Source organism: Panulirus ornatus, chromosome 4 (genome assembly GCF_036320965.1).
Source record: "Panulirus ornatus isolate Po-2019 chromosome 4, ASM3632096v1, whole genome shotgun sequence".
Classification (NCBI taxonomy): domain Eukaryota; kingdom Metazoa; phylum Arthropoda; class Malacostraca; order Decapoda; family Palinuridae; genus Panulirus; species Panulirus ornatus.
Genome location: NC_092227.1, coordinates 70672915 through 70694331, shown reverse-complemented (window position 1 = coordinate 70694331; position 21417 = coordinate 70672915). Strand labels below are relative to the sequence as shown.

The 21417-nt window shown below is 40.0% G+C and overlaps 1 protein-coding gene across 4 annotated transcripts in view; it reads left to right on the top strand.

Moving 5' to 3' along the window:
- Nucleotides 1–21417, top strand: part of LOC139767188 (uncharacterized) — a 285192-nt gene that overhangs the window by 168171 nt on the left and 95604 nt on the right. The window contains exon 4 of one of the 4 annotated variants that reach the window (XM_071696284.1): nt 16037–19793. The exons of the other annotated variants lie outside the window; for them this stretch is intronic. Within the exon in view, the coding sequence (XP_071552385.1) occupies nt 16037–19563 (3527 nt within the window). The 3' untranslated portion in view covers nt 19564–19793. Of the gene's footprint in view, nt 1–16036; nt 19794–21417 lie in introns of those variants that run through there. 4 annotated transcript variants of the gene reach the window in all.

Here is a 21417-nt window from a genome sequence, read left to right as displayed (position 1 = left end):
TTACTCTCACCACCCTCTTCACCCCAACATTCACTCTTCTTTTCTGAAAACCCATACAGATCTTCACCTTAGCCTCCACAAGATAATGATCAGACATCCCTCCAGTTGCACCTCTCAGCACATTAACATCCAAAAGTCTCTCTTTCGCACGCCTGTCAATTAACACGTAATCCAATAACGCTCTCTGGCCATCTCTCCTACTTACATAAGTATACTTATGTATATCTCGCTTTTTAAACCAGGTATTCCCAATCATCAGTCCTTTTTCAGCACATAAATCTACAAGCTCTTCACCATTTCCATTTACAACACTGAACACCCCATGTATACCATGTATAGCAAGGGGAGTGGGGGAGGAATGGGATGTATTTAGGGAATCAGTGATGGATTGCGCAAAAGATGCTTGTTGCATGAGAAGAGTGGGAGGTGGGTTGATTAGAAAGGGTAGTGAGTGGTGGGATGAAGAAGTAAGAGTATTAGTGAAAGAGAAGAGAGAGGCATTTGGACGATTTTTGCAGGGAAAAAATGCAATTGAGTGGGAGATGTATAAAAGAAAGAGACAGGAGGTCAAGAGAAAGGTGCAAGAGGTGAAAAAAAAGGGCAAATGAGAGTTGGGGTGTGAGAGTATCATTAAATTTTAGGGAGAATAAAAAGATGTTCTGGAAGGAGGTAAATAAAGTGCGTAAGACAAGGGAGCAAATGGGAACTTCAGTGAAGGGCGCAAATGGGGAGGTGATAACAAGTAGTGGTGATGTGAGAAGGAGATGGAGTGAGTATTTTGAAGGTTTGTTGAATGTGTTTGATGATAGAGTGGCAGATATAGGGTGTTTTGGTCGAGGTGGTGTGCAAAGTGAGAGGGTTTGGGAAAATGATTTGGTAAACAGAGAAGAGGTAGTGAAAGCTTTGCGGAAGATGAAAGCCGGCAAGGCAGCAGGTTTGGATGGTATTGCAGTGGAATTTATTAAAAAAGGGGGTGACTGTATTGTTGACTGGTTGGTAAGGTTATTTAATGTATGTATGACTCATGGTGAGGTGCCTGAGGATTGGCGGAATGCGTGCATAGTGCCATTGTACAAAGGCAAAGGGGATAAGAGTGAGTGCTCAAATTACAGAGGTATAAGTTTGTTGAGTATTCCTGGTAAATTATATGGGAGGGTATTGATTGAGAGGGTGAAGACATGTACAGAGCATTAGATTGGGGAAGAGCAGTGTGGTTTCAGAAGTGGTAGAGGATGTGTGGATCAGGTGTTTGCTTTGAAGAATGTATGTGAGAAATACTTAGAAAAGCAAATGGATTTGTATGTAGCATTTATGGATCTGGAGAAGGCATATGATAGAGTTGATAGAGATGCTCTGTGGAAGGTATTAAGAATATATGGTGTGGGAGGCAAGTTGTTAGAAGCAGTGAAAAGTTTTTATCGAGGATGTAAGGCATGTGTACGTGTAGGAAGAGAGGAAAGTGATTGGTTCTCAGTGAATGTAGGTTTGCGGCAGGGGTGTGTGATGTCTCCATGGTTGTTTAATTTGTTTATGGATGGGGTTGTTAGGGAGGTAAATGCAAGAGTTTTGGAAAGAGGGGCAAGTATGAAGTCTTTTGGGGATGAGAGAGCTTGGGAAGTGAGTCAGTTGTTGTTCGCTGATGATACAGCGCTGGTGGCTGATTCATGTGAGAAACTGCAGAAGCTGGTGACTGAGTTTGGTAAAGTGTGTGGAAGAAGAAAGTTAAGAGTAAATGTGAATAAGAGCAAGGTTATTAGGTACAGTAGGGTTGAGGGTCAAGTCAATTGGGAGGTGAGTTTGAATGGAGAAAAACTGGAGGAAGTGAAGTGTTTTAGATATCTGGGAGTGGATCTGGCAGCGGATGGAACCATGGAAGCGGAAGTGGATCATAGGGTGGGGGAGGGGGCGAAAATTCTGGGGGCCTTGAAGAATGTGTGGAAGTCGAGAACATTATCTCGGAAAGCAAAAATGGGTATGTTTGAAGGAATAGTGGTTCCAACAATGTTGTATGGTTGCGAGGCGTGGGCTATGGATAGAGTTGTGCGCAGGAGGATGGATGTGCTGGAAATGAGATGTTTGAGGACAATGTGTGGTGTGAGGTGGTTTGATCGAGTGAGTAACGTAAGGGTAAGAGAAATGTGTGGAAATAAAAAGAGCGTGGTTGAGAGAGCAGAGGAGGGTGTTTTGAAGTGGTTTGGGCACATGGAGAGAATGAGTGAGGAAAGATTGACCAAGAGGATATATGTGTCGGAGGTGGAGGGAACGAGGAGAAGAGGGAGACCAAATTGGAGGTGGAAAGATGGAGTGAAAAAGATTTTGTGTGATCGGGGCCTGAACATGCAGGAGGGTGAAAGGAGGGCAAGAAATAGAGTGAATTGGAGTCATGTGGTATACAGGGGTTGACGTGCTGTCAGTGGATTGAAGCAAGGCATGTGAAGCGTCTGGGGTAAACCATGGAAAGCTGTGTAGGTATGTATATTTGCGTGTGTGGACGTGTGTATGTACATGTGTATGGGGGGGGGGGGTTGGGCCATTTCTTTCGTCTGTTTCCTTGCGCTACCTCGCAAACGCGGGAGACAGCGAGAAAGTATAAAAAAAAAAAAAAAAAAAAATATATATATATATATATTTTTTTTTTTGAATGGAGAAAAACTGGAGGAAGTGAAGTGTTTTAGATATCTGGGAGTGGATCTGGCAGCAGATGGAACCATGGAAGCGGAAGTGGATCATAGGGTGGGGGAGGGGGCGAAAATTTTGGGAGCCTTGAAAAATGTGTGGAAGTCGAGAACATTATCTCGGAAAGCAAAAATGGGTATGTTTGAAGGAATAGTGGTTCCAACAATGTTGTATGGTTGCGAGGCGTGGGCTATGGATAGAGTTGTGCGCAGGAGGATGGATGTGCTGGAAATGAGATGTTTGAGGACAATGTGTGGTGTGAGGTGGTTTGATCGAGTAAGTAACGTAAGGGTAAGAGAGATGTGTGGAAATAAAAAGAGCGTGGTTGAGAGAGCAGAAGAGGGTGTTTTGAAATGGTTTGGGCACATGGAGAGAATGAGTGAGGAAAGATTGACCAAGAGGATATATGTGTCGGAGGTGGAGGGAACGAGGAGAAGAGGGAGACCAAACTGGAGGTGGAAAGATGGAGTGAAAAGGATTTTGTGTGATCGGGGCCTGAACATGCAGGAGGGTGAAAGGAGGGCAAGGAATAGAGTGAATTGGAGCGATGTGGTATACAGGGGTTGACGTGCTGTCAGTGGATTGAATCAAGGCATGTGAAGCGTCCGGGGTAAACCATGGAAAGCTGTGTAGGTATGTATATTTGCGTGTGTGGACGTGTGTATGTACATGTGTATGGGGGGGTTGGGCCATTTCTTTCGTCTGTTTCCTTGCGCTACCTCGCAACCGCGGGAGACAGCGACGAGGTATAAAAAAAAAAAAATATATATATATATATATATATATATATATATATATATATATATATATATATATATATATATATATATAATCCCTGTGGATAGGGGAGAAAGAATACTTCCCACGCATTCCCTGCATTTCGTAGAAGGCGACTTGTATATTTCAATTAAGTCCTGGCCTTGATGTGGACTTTTGTCTGTGTCTGAAGCCTTAAAAAGACAAATCAAGGACAACATGGTTTTAGGTCAGGAAGATCTTTCCTGTCTCAGTTATTCGACTATTATGGTAAGATTGTTGAAGCTCTAGAAAAACAAATAAAATGCTGTTTTATATAGAACTTTGCTAAAGTGTTCGACAAGATGGATGTGCTGTTTAATTAACAGATCACAACATGTAGCTGTAAACAATACTGTCTCCAGTGGCTCCATATTAAAAGCACATAAATTGTGAAAGGTAGGAATAACCTGAAAGATTACGAGATGGATGTGCTTTTTGACTAACAACTTACAGTATGTTGATGTAAACAATACCATTTCCGGTGGCTCTATGTTAAAAATACTCATTCCCTATGGAACTGTACTTGCATCCCCCCTGTTCCTCATTCTTATATCTGAAATTGATGCAGACATGAACCAAAGTTCCTAATCATCCTTTACAGGTGATTCAAGAATAAGTATCAAAATCACATCTTTCACTGGGCAACAGAGACTAATATGCTTTTCAGTGTTAATTTCATTTCCTCAGGTATAGAGAAAATGAAAAATCAAAAACAAAACTGAATACTGGACAGATATAGATCATATCGCAAATCATATGAGTAATGTGAGTGACCTTGGAGTAATGATGTCTAACAACCTAATCTTCAGTAAATACCACAAAGCAACAGTTGCCTCATGCAGAAGGATGGCATGTTGGATCCTGTGGACCTTCAAGACAAGGAAAGAAGACCAAAGATATGGATCAAGGCACTAATTATTGCAAGAATTCTTGCTTTCTAACATCCCCCTGCAAGGTGGGCAAAATTGTGGATTTAGAAAGTGTCCAGAGATATTTGACAGCCCATGGTGATGTGTAAAGGCACTTGATTACTGGGAAATCTTAAATCATTGAGGCTTAAATCCATTTGGATTGCAGATGGGAGAGGAAGATTATTTTCTATATCTGGAAAATCTCAACTTACGTTCAGAAATAACCTCCTACTAGCACATCAGGCATGAAAGACTTTGTTACCTCTGAAATCCAAAGGTGTGGTATGCACAAAAAGAGAGAATAACCTTAGACATCAAGGGCCCAAGACCCTTGCCATCAGAAACAGCATGGGATGCATGGTAGAGAAGTTCAAGAATACAGTGGACAAGTACCTACAAAATTTACCAGAGTAGTCAGGCTGTTGGGGCTATCTGAACCTGAGGGCTGTGGCTTCCAACAGCTTGGTCAACTATAACCCAATCCAACAGCCTAGGTCCAGCCTGAGCTTTGGGGGTGAAGACCTGGGAAGACTCCATGAGGTATTGCAGTTTAAGTGTTGAGTGTTTATAGTTGTCAAGCAGCCGAAGATTGTTATTAGTGTACTATTTTGTGTGGTTTGCAGCATTATCTCCTTGTGAGAGTGAAAGACAAAGCAGGAGAGGCATAGTTTTGAGTGGAGCAGATGAATTGTTTGTAAAAGCTTTTTCTAGTTCAATATCTAGTGCTGGTTAGTGTTCTGATGACACTTAGTTTTTGTTATGAGTTTTGTGCTGTTTTTTTTGGTGTGTACAGTGAATGTCAAGTGTGCTGCACGTGAAACCTTGAATGGTTTTTGTTTTGTTTGGCATTAGTGGGGTCTGCATGATGTTACACTGCAACTGTGAGACTTCTCACTTGAGAGTTCATTATTTCCCTTCTACTGGGTGTACAAAATTAATAAGAGACAGGAGCTCTTGCAAGAATGGTTCCGGGATATTTATATATGAATAGATAAACTAACAAATATATATATATATATATATATATATATATATATTTTTTTTTTTTTATACTTTGACGCTGTCTCCCGCGTTTGCGAGGTAGCGCAAGGAAACAGACGAAAGAAATGGCCCAAACCCCCCCCCCCCATACACATGTATATACATACGTCCACACACGCAAATATACGTACCTACACAGCTTTCCATGGTTTACCCCAGACGCTTCACATGCCTTGATTCAATCCACTGACAGCACGTCAACCCCGGTATACCACATCGCTCCAATTCACTCTATTCCTTGCCCTCCTTTCACCCTCCTGCATGTTCAGGCCCCGATCACACAAAATCTTTTTCACTCCATCTTTCCACCTCCAATTTGGTCTCCCTCTTCTCCTTGTTCCCTCCACCTCCGACACATATATCCTCTTGGTCAATCTTTCCTCACTCATCCTCTCCATGTGCCCAAACCACTTCAAAACACCCTCTTCTGCTCTCTCAACCACGCTCTTTTTTTTTTTCCACACATCTCTCTTACCCTTACGTTACTCACTCGATCAAACCACCTCACACCACACATTGTCCTCAAACATCTCATTTCCAGCACATCCATCCTCCTGCGCACAACTCTATCCATAGCCCATGCCTCGCAACCATACAACATTGTTGGAACCACTATATATATATATATATATATATATATACATATACATATACATACACATATATATACATATATATATATATTTTTTTTATACTATTCGCCATTTCCCGCGATAGCGAGGTAGCGTTAAGAACAGAGGACTGGGCCTTTGAGGGAATATCCTCACCTGGCCCTCTTCTCTGTTCCCTCTTTTGGGGAAAAAAAAAAAAAAAAAAAAAAAAAAAAATACATTGAGGACAATGTGTGGTGTGAGGTGGTTTGATCGAGTAAGTAACGTAAGGGTAAGAGAGATGTGTGGAAATAAAAAGAGCGTGGTTGAGAGAGCAGAAGAGGGTGTTTTGAAATGGTTTGGGCACATGGAGAGAATGAGTGAGGAAAGATTGACCAAGAGGATATATGTGTCGGAGGTGGAGGGAACGAGGAGAAGAGGGAGACCAAATTGGAGGTGGAAAGATGGAGTGAAAAGGATTTTGTGTGATCGGGGCCTGAACATGCAGGAGGGTGAAAGGAGGGCAAGGAATAGAGTGAATTGGAGCGATGTGGTATACAGGGGTTGACGTGCTGTCAGTGGATTGAATCAAGGCATGTGAAGCGTCCGGGGTAAACCATGGAAAGCTGTGTAGGTATGTATATTTGCGTGTGTGGACGTGTGTATGTACATGTGTATGGGGGGGGTTGGGCCATTTCTTTCGTCTGTTTCCTTGCGCTACCTCGCAAACGCGGGAGACAGCGACGAGGTATAAAAAAAAAAATATATATATATATATATATATATATATATATATATATATATTATTTTTTTTTATTTTCCTTTGTCGCTGTCTCCCGCGTTTGCGAGTTAGCGCAAGGAAACAGATGAAAGAAATGGCCCAACCCACCCCCATACACAATGTATATACATACACGTCCACACACGCAAATATACATACCTATACATCTCAATGTACACGTATATATACACACACACACACACACATACATATATACCCATGCACACAATTCACACTGTCTGACTTTATTCATTCCCATCGCCACCTCGCCACACATGGAATACCATCCCCCTCCCCCCTCGTGTGCGAGGTAGCACTAGGAAACCACAGCTCCGAAACCACAGCTCCCTTTCCACATCCAGGCCACACAGAACTTTCCATGGTTTACCCCAGACGCTTCACGTGCCCTGATTCAATCCACTGACAGCACGTCAACCCCGGTATACCACATCGATCCAATTCACTCTATTCCTTGCCTTCCTTTCACCCTCCTGCATGTTCAGGCCCCGATCACACAAAATCTTTTTCACTCCATCTTTCCACCTCCAATTTGGTCTCCCACTTCTCGTTCCCTCCACCTCTGACACATATATCCTCTTGGTCAATCTTTCCTCACTCATTCTCTCCATGTGCCCAAACCATTTCAAAACACCCTCTTCTGCTCTCTCAACCACGCTCTTTTTATTTCCACACATCTCTCTTACCCTTACATTACTTACTCGATCAAACCACCTCATACCACACATTGTCCTCAAACATCTCATTTCCAGCACATCCACTCTCCTGCGCACAACTCTATCCATAGCCCACGCCTCGCAACCATACAACATTGTTGGAACCACTATTCCTTCAAACATACCCATTTTTGCTTTCCGAGATAATGTTCTCGACTTCCACACATTCTTCAAGGCTCCCAGGATTTTCACCCCCTCCCCAACCCTATGATTCACTTCCACTTCCATGGTTCCATCCGCTGCCAGATCCACTCCCAGATATCTAAAACACTTCACTTCCTCCAGTTTTTCTCCATTCAAACTCACCTCCCAATTTACTTGACCCTCAACCCTGCTGTACCTAATAACCTTGCTCTTATTCACATTCACTCTTAACTTTCTTCTTCCACACACTTTACCAAACTCAGTCACCAGCTTCTGCAGTTTCTCACATGAATCTGCCACCAGCGCTGTATCATCAGCGAACAACAACTGACTCACTTCCCAAGTTCTCTCATCCCCAACAGACTTCATACTTGCCCCTCTTTCCAAAACTCTTGCATTTACCTCCCTAACAACCCCATCCATAAACAAATTAAACAACCATGGAGACATCACACACCCCTGCCGCAAACCTACATTCACTGAGAACCAATCACTTTCCTCTCTTCCTACACGTACACATGCCTTACATCCTCGATAAAAACTTTTCACTGCTTCTAACAACTTTCCTCCCTCACCATATATTCTTAATACCTTCCACAGAGCATCTCTATCAACTCTATCATATGCCTTCTCCAGATCCATAAATGCTACATACAAATCCATTTGCTTTTCTAAGTATTTCTCACATACATTCTTCAAAGCAAACACCTGATCCACACATCCTCTACCACTTCTGAAACCACACTGCTCTTCCCCAATCTGATGCTCTGTACATGCCCTCACCCTCTCAATCAATACCCTCCCATATAATTTACCAGGAATATATATATATATATATATATATATATATATATATATATATATATATATATATATATATATATATATGTGAGAAATACTTAGAAAAGCAAATGGATTTGTATGTAGCATTTATGGATCTGGAGAAGGCATATGATAGAGTTGATAGAGATGCTCTGTGGAAGGTATTAAGAATATATGGTGTGGGAGGCAAGTTGTTAGAAGCAGTGAAAAGTTTTTATCGAGGATGTAAGGCATGTGTACGTGTAGGAAGAGAGGAAAGTGATTGGTTCTCAGTGAATGTAGGTTTGCGGCAGGGGTGTGTGATGTCTCCATGGTGGTTTAATTTGTTTATGGATGGGGTTGTTAGGGAGGTGAATGCAAGAGTTTTGGAAAGAGGGGCAAGTATGAAGTCTGTTGGGGATGAGAGAGCTTGGGAAGTGTCAGTTGTTGTTCGCTGATGATACAGCGCTGGTGGCTGATTCATGTGAGAAACTGCAGAAGCTGGTGACTGAGTTTGGTAAAGTGTGTGAAAGAAGAAAGTTAAGAGTAAATGTGAATAAGAGCAAGGTTATTAGGTACAGTAGGGTTGAGGGTCAATTCAATTGGGTGGTGAGTTTGAATGGAGAGAAACTGGAGGAAGTGAAGTGTTTTAGATATCTGGGAGTGGATCTGGCAGCGGATGGAACCATGGAAGCGGAAGTGGATCATAGGGTGGGGGAGGGGGCGAAAATTCTGGGAGCCTTTAAGAATGTGTGGAAGTCGAGAACATTATCTCGGAAAGCAAAAATGGGTATGTTTGAAGGAATAGTGGTTCCAACAATGTTGTATGGTTGCGAGGCGTGGACTATGGATAGAGTTGTGTGCAGGAGGATGGATGTGCTGGAAATGAGATGTTTGAGGACAATGTGTGGTGTGAGGTGGTTTGATCGAGTAAGTAACGTAAGGGTAAGAGAGATGTGTGGAAATAAAAAGAGCGTGGTTGAGAGAGCAGAAGAGGGTGTTTTGAAATGGTTTGGTCACATGGAGAGAATGAGTGAGGAAAGATTGACCAAGAGGATATATGTGTCGGAGGTGGAGGGAACGAGGAGAAGAGGGAGACCAAATTGGAGGTGGAAAGATGGAGTGAAAAAGATTTTGTGTGATCGGGGCCTGAACATGCAGGAGGGTGAAAGGAGGGCAAAGAATAGAGTGAATTGGAGCGATGTGGTATACCGGGGTTGACGTGCTGTCAGTGGATTGAATCAAGGCATGTGTATGGGGGTGGGTTGGGCCATTTCTTTCGTCTGTTTCCTTGCGCTACCTCGCAAACGCGGGAGACAGCGACAAAGCAAAAAAAAATATATATATATATATATATATATATATATATATATATATATATATATATATATATATATATATATTTGTGTGTGTGTGTGTGTGTGTGTATATGAGTGGATGGGCCATTCTCCGTCAGTTTCCTGGTGCTACCTTGCCAATGCAGGACACGGCAGTCAAATATAATAATGATAATGATAACTTTTTGAAGAAAGTGATTGGTTCTCAGTGAATGTAGGTTTGCGGCAGGGGTGTGTGATGTCTCCATGGTTGTTTAATGGGTTGGGCCATTTCTTTCATCTGTTTCCTTGTGCTACCTCGCAAATGCGGGAGACAGCGACAAAGCAAAAAAAAAAAAATATATATATATATATATATAGGTACAGTAGGGTTGAGGGTCAAGTCAATTGGGAGGTGAGTTTGAATGGAGAAAAACTGGAGGAAGTGAAGTGTTTTAGATATCTGGGAGTGGATCTGGCAGCGGATGGAACCATGGAAGCGGAAGTGGATCATAGGGTGGGGGAGGGGGCGAAAATTCTGGGGGCCTTGAAGAATGTGTGGAAGTCGAGAACATTTTCTCGGAAAGCAAAAATGGGCATGTTTGAAGGAATTGTGGTTCCAACAATGTTGTATGGTTGCGAGGCGTGGGCTATGGATAGAGTTGTGCACAGGAGGATGGATGTGCTGGAAATGAGATGTTTGAGGACAATGTGTGGTGTGAGGTTGGTTTGATCGAGTGAGTAACGTAAGGGTAAGAGAGATGTGTGGAAATAAAAAGAGCGTGGTTGAGAGAGCAGAAGAGGGTGTTTTGAAGTGGTTTGGGCACATGGAGAGAATGAGTGAGGAAAGATTGACCAAGAGGATATATGTGTCGGAGGTGGAGGGAACGAGGAGAAGAGGGACACCAAATTGGAGGTGGAAAGATGGAGTGAAAAAGATTTTGTGTGATTGGGGCCTGAACATGCAGGAGGGTGAAAGGAGGGCAAGGAATAGAGTGAATTGGAGCGATGTGGTATACCGGGTTGACGTGCTGTCAGTGGATTGAATCAAGGCATGTGAAGCGTCTGGGGTAAACCATGGAAAGCTGTGTAGGTATGTATATTTGCGTGTGTGGACGTATGTATATACATGTGTATGGGGGGGGATTGGGCCATTTCTTTCGTCTGTTTCCTTGCGCTACCTCGCAAACGCGGGAGACAGCGACAAAGTATAAAAAAATATATATATATATATATATATATATATATATATATATATATATACATATATATATATATATCCCCTGGGGATAGGGGAGAAAGAATACTTCCCATGCATTCCTCACGTGTCGTCGAAGGCGACTAAAGGGGATGGGAGTGGGGGGCTGGAAACCCTCCCCTTCTTGTATTTTATCTTTCTAAAAAGGGAAACATAAGAAGGAGTCACGCGGGGAGTTCTCATCCTCCTCGAAGGCTCAGATTGAGGTGTCTAGGTGTGTGTGGATGTAACCAAGATGAGAAAAAAGGAGAGATAGGTAGTATGTTTGAGGAAAGGAACCTGGATGTTATGGGTCTGAGTGAAATGAAGCTCAAGGGTAAAGGGGAAGAGTGGTTTGGGAATGTATTGGGAGTAAAGTCATGGGTTAGTGTGAGGACAAGAGCAAGGAAAGGAGTAGCACTACTCCTGAAACAGGAGTGGTGGGAGTATGTGATAGAGTGTAAGAAAGTAAACTCTAGATTGATATGGGTAAAACTGAAAGTGGATGGAGAGAGATGGGTGATTATTGGGGCATATGCACCTGGGCATGAGAAGAAAGATCATGAGAGGTAAGTGTTTTGGGAGCAGCTGAGTGAGTGTGTTAGTAGTTTTGATGCATGAGACTGGGTTATAGTGATAGGTGACTTGAATGCAAAGGTGAGTAATGTGGCAGTTGAGGGAATAATTGATATACGTGGGGTGTTCAGTGTTGTCAATGGAAATGGTGAAGAGCTTGTAGATTTATGTGCTGAAAAAGGACTGGTGATTGGGAATACCTGGTTTAAAAAGAGAGATGTACATAGGTATACATATGTAAGTAGGAGAGATGACCATCCCCTGCCAAACCCACCCCAGATATCTAAAACACTTCACTTCTTCCAGTTTATCTCCATTCAAACTTACCTCTCAATTGACTTGTCCCTCAACCCTACTGTATCTAATAACCTTGCTCTTATTCACATTTACTCTCAGCTTTCTTCTTTCACAATTTTTACCATACTCATTCACCAGCTTCTGCAGTTTCTCTCCCGAATCAACCACCAGGGCTGTCTCATCAGCGAATAAGAACTGACTCACTTCCCAAGCCTTCTCATCCCCAACAGACTGCATACTTGCCCCTCTCTCCAAAACTCATGCATTCACCTCCCTAACAACCCCATCCATAAACAAATTGAACAACCATGGAGACATCACGCACCCCTGCCGCAAACCGACATTCACTGAGAACCAATCATTTTCCTCTCTTCCTACTCATACACATGCCTTACATCCTCAATAAAAACTTTTCACTGCTTCCAGTAACTTGCCTCCCACACCATATACTCTTAATACCTTCCACAGAGCATCTCTATCAACTATATCATATGCCTTCTCCAGATCCATAAATGCTACATACAAATCCATTTGTTTTTCTAAGTATTTCTCACATACATTCTTTGAAGCAAACACCTGAGCCACACATCCTCTACCACTTCTGAAACCACACTGCTTTTCCCCAGTCTGATGCTTCCTACATGCTTTCACCCCCTCAATCAATACCCTTCCATAAAATTTCCCATGAATACTCAATAACTTATACCTCTGTAATTTGAACACTCACCTTTATCCCCTTTGCATTTGTACAGTGGCACCATGCAAGCATTTCGCCAATCCTCACGCACTTCACCGTGAGTCATACATACACTGAATGTCCTTACCAACCAATGAACAACACAGTTACCCCCCCTTTTTTTGATAAATTCCACTGCAGTACCATCCAAACCTACCGCCTTGTCAGATATCATCTTCCGCAAAGCTTTCACTACCTCTTCTCTTTTAACCAAACTATTCTCCCTGAACCTTTCACTTCTCACACTACCCCGACTAGATCACCCTGTCTCTGCCACTTTACCATCAGACGCATTCAACAAACCTTCAAAATACTAACTTCACCTGACTTCAGCACTACCTGTTATTACTTCACCACTTGCCCCCTTTACTGATGTTCCCATTTGCTCTCATTATCTCACGCATTTTATTTACCTCCTTCCAAAACATCTTTTTATTCTCCCTAAAATTTTATGATGCTCTCTTGCCAAAACTCTCATTTGCCCTTTTTTTCAACCATTATACCTTTCTCTTGACCTCTTGCTGCTTTCTTTTATACATCTCCCAGTCATTTGCACTTCTTCCGTGCAAGTATCATCCAGATGCCTCTCTTTTCTTTTTCACTGACAAGTTTACTTCTTCATCCCACCACTCTCTACCCTTTCTAATCTGCCCACCCCCCACCTTTCTCATACCACATGCATCTTTTGTGGTAGCCATCACTGCTTCCCTAAATACATGCCATTCCTCACCCACTCCCCTCACGTCATTTGCTCTCACCTCTTGCCTTTCAACACTCAATCTCTCCTGGTACTTCCTCGCACAAGTCTCCTTTCCTTTCACTGCTTCTAGCAACTTAACTCCCACACCATATGCTTTCAAAACCTTCCACAAATCCTCTCTATCCACCCTATCTTATACTTATGTATATCTCTCTTTTTAAACCAGGTATTCTCAATCACCAGTCTTTTTTCAGCACATAAATCCAACAAGCTCTTCACCGTTTCCATTGACAGCACTGAATACTCCCATGTACGCCAATTATACCCTCAGCTGCGACATTACTCACCTTTGCATTTAAATCACCCATCACTAAAACCTGGTCTTGTGCATCAAAGCTGCTGACACACTCACTCATATGCTCCTAAAACACTTGCCTCTTATATATGTTGTACTCATTAGTTACCTACCACTTACTTCCTGCCCCAGGAGTCCCTTCTATTGTTATGTGGGTCATACAGCACTCTGGAAGCTGGCTATGTCCACCATAGGTCATGAGGTGTTGTGATGATGTATGTACAGAGAATTCAGAGCAATCGAGTAGCAAGTGCTCAGTGTCTTCTTTATGGTAGGTGCTTCATGGGCATGAAGGGTCTTGGAATGTTTCAAGGTGGTGTTTGTCATTCTGTAGTGATGATTGATGTCTAGAGCATAGATGGGAGATTGTTACTCATGTTTGTTTTGGGTGTGTTTTTTGATTGAGGGGGTAAGGGGTATGGCTGGTGGGTGGGAGTGTATGACGGAGTTATGAGGTTGGTTCTTTAGTGCTTGTTGGGTTATTTCATTGTTTTGTCAGTGTTATTTTTGTTGGGAAGGGGGATTCATGTATTTTTATATGATTTACATACAGAGTGTTAATTACATGATGAAATGAAAAAGTAACCCTATTTTCATCAAACATTTAAAAACTGACATAGATATTGTTTCTTTTATTAAAAGATTGTCTTAAGTTGTGGGCATGTAAATCTGGGTTCCTCTCCTGATGATGCAGTTACACTTGCTTTAACGATTTATAGGTAAATTTGACGTTCAGTATATTCTCCAGCTGTGTTTTTTGTTGCTGATGACATGGGAATTTGAGTGAGGTCAGGAACCATCTGTTCTCAAACAAGGCATATTGCAGTTCCCAAAGTGGACTGATATGAGGCATGTTTCAGTTCCCTAATTGAACTGATATGAGGCATGCCATAGTTTAAGGGTTAAGTGGTTCATGAAGAGAAAGGCAGGTGTGTCATCCCTGGAAATCATGTGGATTTGGAATCCTGACCCCTGATATTTCAGGGAATAGATATGCTTGCAGGACTGACCACAGAAGTGAGAAAGATAGACAGTTCTGTGTAAATCCAAGAGGAATATGGCATACTCATGGAACAACTACAAAAGCATTGAAAAGAAGTTTGGTATATGAATGAAATCAGTCCCAGATGAACCTAGGATTGATAATTGTGTTATGAGCATGGCAGCAGAGAGAAACACCATTATTCATCAAGCAAGAGTGGTGGTGATTACTGTGCCCTTGCCCTGCCTTTTGACAGTATCATGTCAGAGGAGCTCATAGGTAGGTGCTTTATCTTCTTCCTGTCTTTCCTCCTCATTAGGTTATTATTATTTTTAGTATTACTTTTCATGTACATAGATTTTCCTTTTCAGTCATGTTTCGTCACTTTCCCAGGATTTTAATCATGTACTCTCTAACATATAATAGTTCTTTAATGTTCTTGTGGTGTTTTTGTTTAGGGTAAAAAATTTTAGTGCATGTAAAACTGTAAGTCCAAGGATAAAAGTGTATTTTCTATATAATAGATAATGATCATTTGCTCTTATCGGTGGTATGATCATAAGTCTTAGTGAGGGAGTCTTCCTATTAAAATCCAGTTATATGCATTCATGATGAAATAAGTTTTCAGATATGTTCACACCATGGCTTGTACATCAATTCTTTATACTGAATGTACACATGTAATAAAGCTATATATTGTGTTAGTACTGCATAGATTTTAACCAGTTTATACCACCATTTGTGTGTCATGTTGCTGTGCAATCATGAGACAATTTTTGGAAGTATGCTGATAGAAATTTATCTTCCTATTGATTTTTTCCCCAGCAGAACCTGTTAATCTGACTTTTGCTTTATTATTATTATTATTATCATTATTGTTATTATTTAAATGATATTATTATTATTATTATTATTATTATTTTATTGTTTTTACATTTCTAATTATTTCTTGTATTTTGTTATATTATTTACTGTTAACTGTATGTTTATTTCAGTATTTGATATGGGTAATATTTTAATTATTATGCTTTGAATCATATAAATGGGGACGGAGGAGCTTAGAGTTAAAATATTTGCTTCAAAGTGCCTCATCATGTCTGATGTTTGACGCAGGAAGGTGCATAATTCTTCATTTAAGGTTATAACCATCCAGTGGAAAACAGCTGAGAAATCAGTAAACTTGAAGCTTTAATGTAATTTGCCATTTCAAGTGTGGTCAACTAATGGTTTTCTAGCCACAGTTGAAGTCCTCTCAACAGCAGTAGGCGACAAAGGCTTCTTCTCCCCATTCTACCTGTATGATCTTCAGTTGAAGAGGAACACCTCATGAACAGTTGGTAATACTTGACTTGTTTCTTCAGGGAAAGAATACTACGCTGGACTACTGCTACAGAGGAAGGCTTCCCCACCCTCCCAATACCCTGCCATGCCCCCAGCACCACCACCACCCAGGGGACGCAAGAGGGGTCGCCCTCCCCTGTCCAGTCGAAGGGGATTCCCTCCCTACACTCCAAGAGGCAGCCCCTCTAAGGCCCGGTCACAAGGAAAGCATCACCCTGAGCCCATCAAGTTTCGACCTCCTACTCCACCTCATCATCTATTCCTCTCCTCTCTCTTCAGACTAAGCAAGTCTTTAAACTTTATCAATAAGAATGATTACAAGAAAACTGTCAGAATTGGTGGAGATTCTTCAAAACGGGATGCTCTTTCCCCTGGTGAGGGGAGGAAAGGGGCTGTGTCAGGTAAACATTATGAGAGGGCTTTGGAGGAGGATGATATAACTGTAACTGAATCTCAACCACACTTTGTAAAGCATGAAACTGATGAGGAGCATAGTCAGAACAATGAAGCTTCATTAAAAAAGTGTCTCATAAAATTGCCCTGTGATTTTTGTGATCTGGTATTTAGGAAAAAGTCCTCTCTCCTTGCTCACATGAAACATAAACACCGAGGCATGCAAGAATGTCCAATTTGTAAGGAGAAAATCAAAGTGAAAAATAAATATGGCTTGAGGTTCCACATTCTTAAGAATCATAAGGACCAACCTCTTTTTCACTGTGCTAAGTGTGGGGAATCTTTTAAGTTACAGCATCACCTGACAAACCATGAGCGATTAAAACATGAATTTATGGATAGTGATGATGATGAAGAGGAAAAAAGAAAACTAGCAGAACTTGAGCAAGAAAAAATTCTTGAGAAAGAAGAGGAAGAGAAAAGAGAGAAAGAGAGAATAGAGAGAGAAAAGAGAGAGAGAGAAGAAAAAGAGAGAAAAGAGAGGGAGAAAAAGGAGAGGGATAAGAAAGAAAAGGACAAAAAGGAGAGGGAAAGAAGAGAGAAAGAGAAGATAGAAAAAGAGAAGGAAAGGGAAAAAATAGAGAAAGAAAAGAAAGAAAAGGAATTGAAGGATAAGGAACGAAAGGAGAAGGAGAGAAAAGGAAAGGAAGATGAGGCAAAGAAGAAAAAAGCAGAAAAAGAAAAGTCAAAGGGAGAACAAAAAAATTTAGGAAAAGAAGATGACCGTAAACAAGTTTCTGAGAAAGGTACAAGTGGAAATGGAAAAGGAAAAACAAAAACTTTAGTTAGTGCTGTATCTGTAAGTAAAAGTGGAAGTGCTAAAAGTGTGAAAAATGTATCCCACGGTAAGATAATGAATGTTAAACCACCAGCTAAAGGAGTAGTGGCTAAGTCAACGAATTGGCCACCAAGACCGCCATCAAGGGTTACACGTAGTAAACCACAAGTGCAGGTAGTTGAGAGTGAGGAAGAAGCAAAAAGTGAAAGTGAATCAGAGGAGGAGGAGGAGGAGGAGGAGGAAGTAGATGAAGAGGATGAGGAGGAAGAGGAGGATGAGGAAGAGGAGGATAACACTACATCATCCTCAGAGTCAGAACTAGAAGAAGTGAAAAGCTTTTCTTGTGATATTTGTGACTTGGGCTTTAGTCACTTGTTCAAGCTCAAACATCATCAGAAAGAAGAACATTCCAGGGCCACTCGGTCACAAGCAGCTGCAAGAGCTCAGGAGGGACTTAATGAGGTTGAGGAAGATAAGGATGAAGAAGAGGAGGATGAAGAGGAGGAAGATGATGAGGAGGAGGAACTGAGGAAAGAAAAGGAAAGGAAGGAAAAAGAGAGAAAAGAGAAAGAGGAATCCCTTACTTGCAGAATTTGCAACAAAATTTGTCGTAGTGATTATCAACTGAAACTTCATATGCCTGCACATACCACTGTAAGAAAGGGACAGGTAATAAAGAAACCCACTCCAAGTAAATCTGCTGCAGATAATCCAGAAGAGCACACAGATAGAAAATCAAATACCTTACCTGAGCGAACAGGTAGTGAAACATCAAGGGTCCTACGAAGCACACCAGTTGGACCAGCAAAAGGAATAAATGAAGAAAATCCAGAAAAGAGTAAGGATCAGTTAGCAAAGAAGCAGGACTCCACCAAAAAAGAATCAAGTGAATCAACAAAAGAAAAACGTGTCTCAGTTTCAAAGGAAAAATGGGAACCTCCTCCAAAGGACAAAGTTGACAAAAATGAACGGCCATCTTATCTTCTAAAAGTTGGCTCACTCTTTAGATGTACAAAGTGTAATATTACTTTTAACAGAGAGAAATCCATGACTTATCATATGAAGAAGATTCATGAAACGCTGTACCCATTTAGAGGTTGTGAACATTGTGGCAAGATATTTCGAAGCTGTGGCCCTTACAACAGACATGTGCTGATTCACCGAGTTCATCACTGCCCAGAACCAAACTGTAAGGCAAAATATCGCAAAATGCTAAGATTGAAACAGCATCAAAAGAATGCACATACAAACAAACCCTATAGATGCCAAAAGTGTGTTTCAATCTTTGCTAAGAAAGCTGAGCTTGAGAAGCATCAAGAAGCAAAGCATCCTCGGATACCCAGTGAAGATGAGTGTTCTGATGAGGAGGAAGAGGAAGAAGAGGAAGAGGAAGAAGAGGAAGAGAGAAAGGAAGATGAGAGTGATGATGACAGTACGAAAATCAGGGAGAGAGACAGCGGAGCTAATAGTGATGAACTAAGCCCTCCTTTAAAAAGGAAAGCTAGGTGTGTACCCATATCTTACAAAGAACCAGAAGATGAGGAAGATGTGGTTCCCTTGAAAAGAAGCCCTGATAAAAGAAAGTATTTTGATAGAGACAGTCCTGAAAAGAAAAAAGCAGTTGATAAAAGAAGTATTGATGATAGTAACGTAGTTTTGGATGCTGAAAATCATGAACCAGACAAAAGAACAAGGTTGAATAATGCATTTGAAAAAAGTGTAGTTGAGGAAATTGTTAGAAAAACTGGAAAAATATATGAACAAAAATCAGAAAGAATTATGAAGAACAAAACTGGTGATAAGATATCTCAACCAGATGTTACCTCGGCTGAAGTGAGTGTTTCACCGGATGAAACACCTCCTCAGAATGTGAAGCAAGTTAAAAAGACTTTAAACAAATGTACAATGCAAGCTAACAAGAAGAATAAAGTAAATCTCAGCTGGACTGCAGCATTAAAAGCACAGATACAGGCTGCCAAATCGGGATCAAAAAGTGCTTCAAAACAAAAGAAGAGCAAGAATAATTCAGTGAAAGTGAGACGGAGACCTAGCACTGGATCGGCTGGACAAAATTCAATGCAGGGCTCAGAATTAACACATGGGCACTCGCACCTAAGCTTGCCCTCAGATTCTCTGTCATACCCTGGTTACTTGGTTGGAGAGGATTCAATGTTTAGTTTGGATGACAGTTCACAAATGGACATAATGGGTGACTATTATGGTGCACAGTACCCTCCTAGTGAAGAGATAAGTGACTTTGTACCTGATGATGATGAAAGTGGACCTGCAAAAATAATAGACTTTGATTCATTTTAATTGAGATTTGTTTAGTGTTTTGATCTGATGATACCTCATGACATAATTAAAGGGACTTGTATAGTGCAATATTGATTCTTGTATATAAACCTTAGATAGGATATCTGTAACCATCTTTGTAATGTCATAAGTATTTCTTCTTGTGAAGTGAACACTTCTGAACATACCAGGTCTTGAATGGGTTTGTACTTTTTTATGATTCGTGTATATATATATATATATATATATATATATATATATATATATATATATATATATATATATATACATATATATATACATGATATATTGAAGTGCTTTTGAGAAGAGTACTTTTTGTAATGAGATATATATATATATATATATATATATATATATATATATATATATATATATATATATATATATCAATCAACATTTATTTTTCACATATGAATCAGCCTAAACACATTCATAATTGTGCACCCAAGATTTGAACCCAGGCCACTGAGATTGGTAGGGGTATGTTGCCCACCTACCAGTCTCAGTGGCCTGGGTAATTTCTCAGGCAAGCAGTGCTGATATATGTATGTATATATATATATATATATATATATATATATATATATATATATATATATATATATATATATATATATATATGTATATATTTATATATTTATATATATATATATATATATATATATATATATATATATATATATATATATATATATATATATATATATATATATATTTATATATATATTCTTGTATCTACACTGGTGCCATGGAGAAAATGTTCTGATGTCTTGCAGGAAAGACAAAACAAGATACTCCAAGCTTTCGTGTTTATTTCAGCTATATGCATGACAAGGTGTTGGAATAAACATGAAAGCTTAGAGTATCTTGTTACATCTCTCCTGCAAGATGCAAGAATATATATATATATATATATATATATATATATATATATATATATATATATATATATATATATATATATATATATATATACACACACACACACACACACACAGTCTTTGTGTAACTTATGCAGATGAGACCACAGGAGAAATTAAAATGTAGCTGCATGATCTTTGTTTTTCACATCTTCAGGTAAACTGACAGAAAGGTAAGGTAAAAAGTAATACGTATAGGAGAAACTCAGGTCAGTGTGGGGTTGACTAAGCAAAATTGACATCAGGTCACAACAGGTTGACTGAAGATGTGAGAAAGAAAAGATCTTGCAGCAACAGTTTCATTTCTCCTATGGTTTTAACTGCATATATATATATATATATATATATATATATATATATATATATATATATATATATATATATATATATATATATATATATATATATATATTGGAAAGGATCACAATTTTGCGCGTGATCAAGATATTCCTGAGTCCATGGAGAAAATGAAACACAAAAAGTTCCCAAGTGCACTTTCGTGTAATAATCACGTCATCAGGGGAGACACAAGAGAGAAATATAACAGTCAGTTGATATACATTGAAGAGACGAAGCTAGGACACCATTTGGTAAACATGATTGCCAAAACAATCACATGTTTACCAAATGGCTTCCTAGCTTCGTCTGTTCAATGTATATCAACTGACTGTTATGTTTCTCTCTTGTGTCTCCCCTGATGATGTGATTATTACACGAAAGTGCACTTGGGAACTTTTTGTGTTTCATTTTCCCCGTGGACTCATAGGAATATATATATATATATATATATATATATATATATATATATATATATATATATATATATATATATATATATATTTCATTTAGATGAAATGAACAAGCATTAGTTTATTTCTGTCCAGGGCACTTTAAAGAAATTACTTAAATGTAATTCTTTTCGCATGAGGTATAT